This window comes from Schistocerca serialis, chromosome 6, assembly GCF_023864345.2.
Source record: "Schistocerca serialis cubense isolate TAMUIC-IGC-003099 chromosome 6, iqSchSeri2.2, whole genome shotgun sequence".
In the NCBI taxonomy this organism is placed as follows: domain Eukaryota; kingdom Metazoa; phylum Arthropoda; class Insecta; order Orthoptera; family Acrididae; genus Schistocerca; species Schistocerca serialis.
Window position 1 is genome coordinate 652,630,704 of NC_064643.1, and position 12,091 is coordinate 652,642,794.

General features: G+C 38.1%; 1 protein-coding gene across 2 annotated transcripts in view; it reads left to right on the forward strand.

The window, feature by feature from the left end:
- LOC126483900 (GPI ethanolamine phosphate transferase 1) overlaps positions 1 to 12,091 on the forward strand; it is a 272,222-nt gene that overhangs the window by 17,429 nt on the left and 242,702 nt on the right. For both annotated transcript variants that reach the window (XM_050107168.1, XM_050107169.1), the window contains exon 2: positions 3,725 to 3,845. In XM_050107168.1, the coding sequence (XP_049963125.1) occupies positions 3,725 to 3,845 (121 nt within the window). The remainder of the gene's footprint in view (positions 1 to 3,724; positions 3,846 to 12,091) is intronic.

Sequence of the window (12,091 nt, forward strand, 5' to 3'; positions counted from 1 at the left end):
ACTCCACTCTGAAGCAATGGCTCGGTATATCCCCTCTAGCTTTTTAACTGGGTGTCTTCTAATTTAAAACATAAATAAAAAAAATAAGAATACGTGTTTCTGTTACTCATGTAAGATGAAAACCATCTGCAAGGTACATCACCAATACTGCAATACCTAAGCTTCTCTAAAAGAACAGTGTCAGCTGTACAGTCATACACATCGTCGCAGGTGCCGATTCCATGGGGCCTGAGGGCATGCAAGCCCCCTCAAAAATTCGTTTGGGGGGGGGGGGGGGTGACAGAGCCCCCCTCCCAATAATTTAAGAAAATTATTAGCTATATTATGCTTTGTAAAATCATAAAATTATTTTGGAATTTTTTATTTTCCTTGTTTGATGATAGTTACCTTTTAATATACATTCAGTGATGAGTTAAAACAAATAATTATTATGGTAGTAAGCAGGTTAACTGAAAAAGAGTGTTGTGAATCTTGATAGTGTCACGGTGCTGCGGGCACACTTAAAATTTGTCCTGGCTTGTGAACCTTCCGGTAAAGCCCGGCGCAGTGACATCAAAAGGACTGGAGCAGAAGTGCCTGGAACCCTCTGCCTTGCATCACCTTGATGCTTCGAGACATTACGATTCCGCGCTCTATATAAACCCCACCCTGCTGTCGCAGTCATTTAGTGTGGATAGTTTCGTTCAGTGCATGCTGCAGACATGTTTAGTGTTCGGACTTTAGTGCGTAGTGGACTATTTTATATTGACTATATTTTATTCGTTTACTTTAGTCTCTTAGTGTTGTGAATTAAGTTTGCAATGGATAAATTTGTTTCCAAAAAGCCGCGATTGGAAGTTGATGACACTGCAAGTCAGCCTCCAGCAATTACTGTGTCATCAATTGCTTCGTCATCTTCAGGCGAGAACTGTTCACAGCTGAAACCTGGAAAATCCAGTAAGGGAAAATCATGTCAGCAGTCTTGGTGGATCAAATATACATGGCTAGAATATGAAGCATCTACCGAAAAAGTTTTCTGCAAAACCTGCAAAGAGGCAGATGCTAAAAATCTATTACAATTTTCTTCAAAAAAAGAAGACTTTATTGGCTTATACGAGGCCCCCAACACTGAATCACAAACTCTGTTTAGTATTTTAAAAGACATTTTTGCTCGTCTTCGTTTGTCAATGGATAACTTAAGAGGACAGTTCTATGATGGTGCCTCGAATATAAGAGGTAAGTTCAAAGGATTAAAAAAGTTGGTTTTGGATCTACAACCAAAAGCACATTATGTGCACTGCACTGCTCACTGTTTAGATTTTACATCTATGAGGGATATTATGGCTTTAGCCAAGGACCTAATAAACACTTTAAGGGAGTCCAACAAAGGGATGGGACTTTTGACTTCTCAGAAGCATACGCTGTGAGAGTGCCAACGACCAAGCTGGTGTACGACCCCTTTGCCCGACCCAATGGATTATGCGAGCTTCTAGTATCTTGAGAATATTGAAAATCTTTGAAGAACTTCTAGAGTTTTTTGTAACATTTTCTGCAGAGGACAAAACAGAGGCAGGTTACAAATGTGCAGGCTACCATGAGTCAGTGTTACAATTCAAGACTTATTTCTTTTTACGTCTTTATTGCCATGCAATGAGCCCAGTAGAGGATGTCAATGAAAAAATTCAATGTCCTCGTCTACGTGTTGCTGATCTGGAAAAAATATATGAGGGCTTGATTTGTAAATTGAAGGGAAGGCATGATAGTTTTGAACACTTTTGGGAATTGTGTTTAAAAGAAAAACCTTCAAAAGTTGATTTTTCACTTCCTCGGAATCAAAGTATACCAAAGAAGTATGAAAACAACGAAGCCAGCTCATCGCACACTTTCAAAACCCCAAAGGAATGCTACAAAGCTATTTACATTGAAGTATGTGAAATGGTGCAATCTTGCATTACTTAGCGGTTTGCTTCAACTGGACTCACACAGGTCATTGCAGTTGAACAAGAATGCTTCCTTTTAGTAAACAGAAGTGAAACTAATTTGGGAAAATCAACTGAGTTTTTCAAAAATGACCTAGACATTGAAAGACTGCACCTACACTTGAATATGTTAGCCAATATCGCTAATAAAAACAACTAGTCTTAAAAACATGCATGATTTAAGAAAGTACATTACACAAGAGCCTGCAGTTGGAGAAATGTTATGTGAAGTAGTGAAGTGCATTAAGCTTCTGCAAGTAGTTCCAATCACGACAGCAACAGCAACAGCAGAATGGTCATTTAGCGCCCGTAGACGTCTAAAGTTATATATCCTATCAACAATGGGACAGAAGCGATTGAGCAACTTGGCTGTTCTTCATGCCCACTGAGATGTTTTGGATGAATTGGATATCCGACCAGTCATCAATGACTTCATATTCAGTGATCCAGTCAGATGGTCAACATTTACACTTTTCTAAAGACACTGTAGCCCTAATAATGGCATTTAGAGCAACATTTAAAATCTTTGTAAAATAGAGAATTAAATACATTCATAATGTTAAATGTTCAGTTTCAAAATATTAGTACTAGTTTAGTACTGTATTACTATGTTACTATAGTACTGTATTAGTTATTTTCAAATACTTAAATATTTTTAGGGTGTAAGACCCAATTAAAACCTGCTATTTACATACTTTTTGACTGAAAGTATTAGACATACTGTATTAACTTTATTAACTGTATTAAAGCATTAACTTTGAGATATTGTTTTTATTTAATGAACCCTGAGCCTTATTCAGAGTAAGCTTAAATTAGCTGATTAATAAGTGAAATAAAGTGCTATTACTGTGCGACAGCAATATTTTATGTTTTATTCTTTTGATGATAGTTTAGGATTTATTTAAATATAATTTCAGTCTCTTCAGAGCTATTTATTCACTGCTCTGTAATAGTCTATGAGCATGATTATTACTGTAAATTAAATTAGCTTTTTACAAAAATACCGTGGGTGTTTATGTTTTGTTTCTTTTTTCAAAGCCAAAAAATGTGTCAGGCTTGTCGAGTTTCCAGGACTGTCGAGTTATTGAGAGAGTCCAGTTTTCGGGGTTCTAGCGCGTGCGCCCGCACACACACACACACACACACACACACACATTGGTCTATGCTTAATTTGGCATAGTTCTTTTATTGTGTCACGTATGTAGTCTGTCTCTGTGATGTGGAATGTGCCAATTACTAATATCAATAATTTCCCATGCTACTTTTTGATTCTGAATCAGATATTTATTTTGTAAGCCAAATTGCACAATCCACATAAATATAAAAAAAATTGTAATCACTTCATATTTTGTCTAATCAAAGATTCTTCTTCTAAAATGAAACATGCATTTAAAATTGTTGAATACATTATTACTATGATTTGCAACTAAATGACATGCACTTTTCTGCCTGCTGTTCAGTGCCATTGTCATGGCTAAATGTGATGTTATGTGCATATAACAGGTTTTCATGTGGGTTTGGTATTACACTCCATTTCTGCAGATGAATGACGAACATTAACTGAAATGGAGAATAGATTATTGTTTCCTTATTATGTGATGCTCTTTATCTTCTATGTAACATGAATCTCTATCATGTACAAAGAAGGCTATCTGAATTATATTTTTAAGTAAGATAGAGGATTTCTTGTACTCTGTGGTACAGTTTGATAATTGTTCTGTTAAAAACATGTTGATTATCTCCTTTCTCTCTCCCTCTCTCTTTAGGTTTATTGTGGAAACAAGAGGAACTTGGGGTATTTCACATACTAGGGTACCAACAGAGACTAGACCAGGTCATGTTGCAATTATTGCTGGACTGTATGAAGATCCTTCTGCGGTAGCAAGGGTAAGAAAAATATTTTGTCACTAATGTTTAAGAATAACTACAAAAACAGTGAGGTGACAAAAGTCTTGGGATAGTGATATGCACATACACAGATGGCAGTAATATCACAAACACAAGGTACAAAAGGAGGCTCCATTGACGGAGCTGTCATTTGTTGGGACGTTCCATTTCAGAAACCCTTAAGGAATTCAATATTCTGAGGTCTACGTTGTCAAGAGTATGCCAAGAATACGAAATTTCAGTCATTATCTCTTACCGCAGACAACAAGGTGGCCAACAGTCCCGTCACCTAATGACTGAGGGCAGCAGAATTTCTGTAGATTTATCAGTGCTAACACGCAAGCAACTGAAATAACCACAGAAATCAGTAGGATATGTGTGATGAACATATCCGTTAGGACAGTCTGGTGAATTTGGCGTTAATGGTCTATGGCTTCAGACAACAGATGCATATGTCTCTACTAACAGAACAACATCACCTGCAGCGCCTCTCCTGGGCTCATGATAATATAGGTTGGACCCTAGATGACTGGAGAACAGTGGCCTCGTCAGATGAGTCCCAATTTTAGTTGGTAAGAACTGAAGGTAGGTTTCAAGTATGGCACGGACCACATGAAGCTATCTAACCAAGTTGTCCACAAGGCACTATGGAAGCTGGTTGTGGCTCCATATTGTTATGGACTGGGTCCTCCAGTCCAACTGAATGTATCATTGACTGGAAATGGTTACATTTGGCTACTTGGAGACTGTTTGCAGCCATTCATGGATTTCATGTTCCCAACAACGATGGATTTTTATGGATGACAGTACGTCACATCGCTGGTCCACAAATATTCGCAGTTGATTTGAATAATATTCTCGACAGTATGAGCGAATGATTTGGCCAATCAGATTCCTGACATGAATCCCATCGAGCATTTATGGGATGTAATCGAGAGGTCAATACTTGCACAGAATCCTGCACTGACAACATGTTGACAACTGTGTACGGCTATAGAGGCAGCATTGTGCAGTGTTTCTGCAGGAACTTCCATTGATTTGTTGTGTGCATGCCATGTCGAGTTACTGCACTACGCCAGACAAAAGGAGGCCTGACAATATTGGGAGGTATCCAATGACTTTTGTCCCCTCGGTGTATAATCATCCTACAAAAGCAAAGAACGGCCATGATTCCAAGAGTTCACAAGATATTCACCATAACAGTAACTACAGTTCTATGGTTCTAGACATCGAGCTGAATCTGAAAGGTAAATTCATAACTATGTACTATTGATATCCCACCATGAACCATGGATCTTGCCATGGTGAGATGCCTTGCATATCTTAATGATGCAGATTGCCAAACTGTTGATGCAATCACACTGAAAGGGGGAGGGGGGGGGGATGGTTGTCTGTGGAGTCACCTGACTAAACATATGTTCTTTGAAAAGGGGCAGCAGTTGAAAGTATGGGGAAATTACAGCTATTATATTTCCTGGGGACATGCAGCTGTATAATGTATGATTTTATGATTATGTCCTCCCCTTGGGTAAAATATTCCTAAAGTGGAACAGTTCCCCACTTACATTGGAAATGCAGGTCTACTACGTGATATTATGATGATGGCATCCCCTTGGATAAAAGATTCCTAGAGTTGAATAGTTCCGTACTCAAACCTCCAGGTGATAACTACTTAGTAGGTTGTTGATGTTAGGAGAAACAAATCAAGCATTGTGGGGATTGGGGTGTATGAAGTTCTCATACAGTTTTTAAAAAATATGAACTGTTAAATATTTGATTGTTTGTCACGATAGGTTGAGTAAAAGCTTGATTTGTACAAAACACATTTATCAAAAAACGTCAACCAGTCTCTCACTATACAAACATGTTACCCTCATAGCCGGTAACAACTGAGTGTCTGCTTCTTGCTGTCAGATTCCCTTCCTGCACCCCTTGCCTGGTGTCAGACTACAGAGGGTGTGTTCACTACACAAATACAATGTAAAACATATCTCTGATAACATATGTAATTACTTATTGTATTTAAATGGAGGCTGTGACTCGTATTGTCACAACCATGCAGTGTTAGATCCCTTGATCAGGTAAGTAGGCTGATTAGAGAAACTGTGAAGAGAAATGGGTGGATTGAAATTAGATATAGTAGTGAAGGAAGTGCAGTGGGAGGAAGAGCATAACTACTGGTCGGGTGAGTACAAGATTAGTGGCAGTAGGTCAAGAAGGGGCATTGCAGGAGAAGGGCTAATAATGAATAAGAAAATAGGAGTGTAGTATAGCTACTGCAAACAGCATGGTGAATGGCTTATGATTATTAAGCTAGACGAAAAGAAAACCTCCACTTCATAGAACAAGTTTTATTTCCATGAGAGCTCTGCAGACGAAGAGATTGGAAGAATGTGTAATGAGATAAAAGAAATTATTGAAATAGTTAAGGGAGGTGGAAACTTAATTTGATAGGAGGAAAAATGATAGGAGGACCAGAGCCGTACCAAGGTGATCCTGCGTTTCTTAAAATGAGCTATAACGTTCAATCGATACAGGTAGCCATACCGTAGGTGCAACCACAACAAAGGAGTGTCTGTAAAGAGGCCAGGCCTTTTCAGAAGTTTATTGACTGATCTACCCTTGTTTTTAGTAGTTGATGGGTTGATCTGCCCTTGTAACAGCAACCAGCATGGCCTTGCTGTGCTGATGCTGCAAAGGGCTGAAAGCAAGGGGAAACCAGAGCTATGGCTTTTTTCTTCCAAGGGAATGCTGCCGCACTGAATGGGAAGGATCCCTGGATGGTGACTACTTAGGAGGATTTTGTCACCAGGAGAAATAAAATTGGTTTTCTGTGGGTTGGAGCATGGCATGGTAGATATCTCAGTCAGGTAGGCAGATTAGAGAATTTAAAAAGAGAAATGGATAGGTTGAAGTTAGATATAGTGGGAGTTAGTGAAGTCCAGTAGCAGGAAAAACATAACTTGTGGTCCTGTCAGTACAAGGTTATCAACACAAAATCAGACAGAGATAATGCAGGAGTAGGTCTAATAATGAATAAGGCAATAGGAATGTGGGTAAGCTACTATGAACAGCATTATGAATACTTCATTGTAGCAAAGATACACACAAAGCCAATGGCCATACAACTTTATATATGTGTACCATTTCCATAGATCAACAGAATGCATGACAAGATAAAGGAAATTGTTCATATATAGTTGTGATGGGTAGCTGGAATTCAGTAGTATGAAAAAAAGAGAAAAATAATAGAACAGCATGTGCTGGGGGAGAGGAATGAAAAGAGGAAGCCACTAGGTAGAATTTTGCACACAGCATAATTGAATCGTCGTCAGTATTTGATTTAAGAATCATGTAAGATGGTGGTATATGTAGAAGACACCTATGGACACTGGAATGTTTCAGAGTGATTATGTAATGGTAAGACAGAGATTTCAGAACTAGATTTCAATGGGTAAGACATCTTCAGGGGCAGATGTGAACTTGGACAATTTATTGGTTATCAACTGCAGGACAGAACTCAAAAAATGCAAAAATGTAGGAAATTAAGATAATGATGACACTTGGATAAATTGAAAGAACCAGAGGTTGTTGAGAGTTTTGCAAGGAGCATTAACAACATTCAGTTGAAACTGGGGAAAGGCCAGTGCTGTATAAAGAAGGGGAAAGCTGAAAGATGGAGGGTTATGGTCCCTACAAGGGAAATGAACTTGAAGAAAATAATATAAAAGGATTCTTGTTAAACAGAACTGTGGCAGATGTTCAATATTCCTTGTTTAACAAGAATGCATTCTTACACTCTTGGTTATCCACAATATAAAGTGTGTTGATTATAGCAAGGGAAGAGGAAGTAGGTGAAGTTGAGCTGGAAGACCTGCTGATGCGAGAATAATTTGACACAGCACTGAAAGATGTAAGTGGAAATGAGTCCCCTGAAATAAGGACGTTCCCTCAGAATCCTTGGGAGAGCTAACCATGAGAAAACTATTCCACTCAGTGTGCAAGACATATGCAAGATATATACTCAGATTTCAGGAAGCATATAATAATTTAAATTCCAAAGAGCCCAGGTGCAGGAAGCTGTAAGTTCTACAAACCATCAGTTATGGTTTAAAAATATTGACACGAATTATTTACAGAAGATTGGAAACACTGGTAGAGGCTGACCTTGGGGAGGAACAGTTTGGGTTCTACAGAAATGTAGAAACGCGTGAGGCAGTACTGACCCTACGACTTGTCCAAGAAGAAAGGTTGAACAAAGACAAACTTATGTTTACAGCATTTGTAAATTTAGAAAAAGCTTTTGACAGTGTGGACTGGATTTTAATCATTGAAATTTTAAAGATAGCTGGGATACGATACAATGACTGAGAGGTAATTTACAACTTGTAGAGAAACCACATGGCAATTATAAAACTGGAAGGAATTGAAAGAGAAGCAGTTGTTGAGAATGGAGTGAGACACGTGTATCCTATCCCTGATGTTATTCAGCAAACTGCGAAGGAAACTGAAAGGAAATTTTGAAAGGGAATTAGTATTTAGGAAGAAGACGTAAGGACTTTGCGGTTTGCATAATTCTGTTAGCGATGGCTGAGGTCTTGAAAGAGCAGTGAAATTGATTGGATAGTGTCTTCAGTGGTCGAAGTAGAGAGGATATAAAATGTAGACTGGCAATGGCAAGGAAAGCGTTTCTGAAGAAGAGAAATTTGTTAACATCGAATACAGATTTAAGTGTCAGGAAGTCGTTTCTGAAAGAATTTGTATGGAGCGTAGCCATGTATGGAAGTGAAACATGAACGATAAATAGTTTGGACAAGAAGAGAATAGAAGCTTTCGAAATGTGGTGCTACAGAAGAATGCTGAAGATTAGATGGGTAGATCATATAACTAAGGAGGTACTGAATAGGATTGGGGAGAAGAGAAGTTTGTGGCACAACTTGACTAGAAGAAAGGATTGGTTGGTAGGACATGTTCTGAGGCATCAAGGGATCACCAATTTAATATTGGAGGGCAGCGTGGAGGGTAAAAATCGTAGAGGGAGACCAAGAGATGAATACAATAAACAGATTCAGAAGGATGTAGGTTGCAGTAGGTACTGGGAGATGAAGAAGCTTGCACAGGTTAGAGTAGCATGGAGAGCTGCATCAAACTAGTCTCAGGACTGAAAACCACAACAACAACAACAACAACAACAGTGTCTTCAAAATAGATTGTGAGTTGAGCATCAGTAAAAGTAAAACAATGGTGATGGAATGAAGTCGTCATGGTAATAGATTTAGATTATGAAACGAGACAGTGAAAGTAGTAGGCTGCTGATGGCCAAAGTACAGAAGAAATAAAATGCATACTGGCAATAGCATGGAAAGCTGTTCTGAAAACAGGAATTTGTTAACTTTTAATATAATCAGAAGTCATAAGAAATCTTTTCTGAAGGTATTTGTTTGGAATATAGCATTGTATGTAAATGAAATGTGGATGAAGGGCAATTCTGACAGAGAATAGAAGCTTTTGCAATGTCGCACTGCAGAAGAATGAATGCTGAAGCTTAGATTGGCAAATGGAATAACAAATAAAAAAGGGGGGGGGGGAATTTAGGTACAACTAGACTAAAAGAAGGAATCAGTGGGTAGGACGTATACTGAGACATCAAGGGATTACCAATGTGGTAATGGGGGGAGGAGGGGGGTTGGGGAACTTAGGGGGAGCCCTAGATATGAATACAGTAAGTAGGTTCAAATAGGCGTAGGTTGCAGCAGTTATACAGAGGTGGTGAGGCTCACACAGAATAGGCTAGAGTAAATAGTTGTATCAAAACAGTCTTTGGGCTGAAGGTAACAACAGCAGATGGAAAAATACTGCAGAGAACTAATTAAAAGCATCATTGTTGTAAATTAATGACAAATTGTACAAACTTTCTAAACTGTGACGTATCTCTTATATTTTTATATCAGCTACTGCACGCTAATTTTAATATGATGTACAACAAATAACCGATTTTATTTGTTCCTCGTAAATTATTAATAGTGCATAATTCATTAGTTGAAAATAAAAGAGAAAGGGCTATAAACAAGTGTTGAGGACATATTCTTTTCGAAAAAATATTTTTATTTTAGTTTCTATTTCTTTTTGTTATATTTGACAACAAAATCTACTGCAAGTATTTCAGTATAAAATAAAGAGCATCTCCTTTGCATGGTTGCTAACAGAAAACTAAAGTAAAATGAAATAGTTTGTTATATTTAAGAACTGTTTGCCATTTTACTTATTATTCTGTTAAATAATTTTAAACATCCCAGCTTAAACAGTTTTGCTTCAGTTCTCAGTTTCACTTCAGTCCTCACTTGGCAGAAATCTGCAAAAATCAGAAGCCTTTGGTCACATAGCATATCTGCTTCATTGCCCACTTGCCAACCTTTAAAATCCGGCAATACCACAGCAGATTTGCAGCAAATACTCCAGTGCTGAACATGACCTTGCTTTACAGTCAGCAGCTGTATGAAGTAAGTGTACTATTCAAGACCAGTTCGAGAACATTTTTCAACACAAGTAACTTATCATCTGGCAGCTCTCCTCTCCTGCTTTTTCCATTGTATTCTTCCACCCATGTAATTTTTTTGTTGTGATACACACTGTTTACAAATCTTGCACTTGGCCCCTGGCTGTCCTCTTATTGTGGCACCCCGAGTGGTCACTACTAATTGCGATACATCCTGTGTAGAAAATTTACAGTGTGCCTCTCCTGGTACTCCTTTCGCCTTGGTGCCCCAAGTCTGTTTGGTAGTAGTTACTTCTTTATGATGTTACTTGGAAGAACTGACACTGTGACAACAGCGTGCGTTTATAGCCCGGGTGAGGGAAAGGCACCATTTTGCAGGCAGGGCGATTGAAATCATTTACTGCTCTTTCCTCACCCTCTCTTGTGTGCACCATTCACAGGGGCCAATCTCGCCGAGGCCTCGATACAGTTCTGAGGAGGACATGGGCTGGGGTAAAAGACTGGAAGGGGAAGCCATCTGGTATAAATTTTCACAGAGCAGAATTTAATTATTCCAGACACTACATTTATGAACCATTGAGTCCGGACTTGGCTGCCAGAGACAGTGATCTATCTTGTGTGAGCTACGTTTGCGTGAATGTGTGTATGTTGTCTATTTCAGAAGAAGACCTTCTGGCCAACAGCTAATGTGCCTAGTAATCTTTTTGCTGTGCCCGTCTGTGATGTCTCCCCTGTAGGGTGAGGGGATGTATCCTTATCGTAATATCTTCATTGAACAAGGTTGTATATGTTGAAGGGATGTATAAACACCACAATATTTTAGATCAGTTGTGTAATGTGGAGACAGATTTTGAAACCAGATTTTAAACTACTCTGTCTCTCCTTGTCTAATTTTTATGCTGCACTTTTGTGACAAAGCAACATGCGTAAACCTTTTTTCAGTGAGCAGGAATAATCACACATAAGCTTCTCAGAGCACTAGAATCTAGAGAAAATATGACAGTGCTATGGATGTATGGAAAAAATCAAATTTTTCTGAAGGAAAATGTGTTGGCCAAGGTGTCCACTTAAGACCATTTCAATGAAGTAAGAGTTTGTTATCTCTTTGGGGCTGTCGTTGCAAACATTGCAATTGAAATTAAACCATCTATTTCACAGGTAAATGGATGAAAGTGTAAAGCCAAGAATAAATATTATATTTTTATATCAAAATAGTCTGAATTTTTCTGGTTTCTGGCTGCGTGCAGTGTTTAGCGCAATAATTGCTATTTATTTTTAGTGACATCATTTTAATTGGAAAACAGAACAGCTTTTAATATAATTACCTGGATCATCTTAAAATCAATTAAACATATTTTTTCCACTCTCACCAGAGATTTTTTTAAATTTTTATTTTTTTTAAGGGAACGCCAAATATGACAGCAATTAGCTGTTAAAGTTGAGAGAGTTATGTCAGAAATGGCTCCGCAAATTAATGCGTTTTCTTTTTTGGGGTCATAAAAATTTGCTTATGTTCTGTAAAGTTGCTGAAAGCAGATCATTTAAGCAAGAGTAAAAATTCTGATTAATTTCAGTAATTTAAGCAAGAGGTAGAAATGGTGAGTGACCAAAAGTATTTAGGCTTATAGTTAGTACAAGTGAGAGAAATTCATTGCAACTCTGGCCTATGTAAAACTCTTACTTTTCTCTTTGAACATTAGATCAATATTTTCTGTTGTCTTTTAGTTACGGGTGACACCAAGATTTTCTT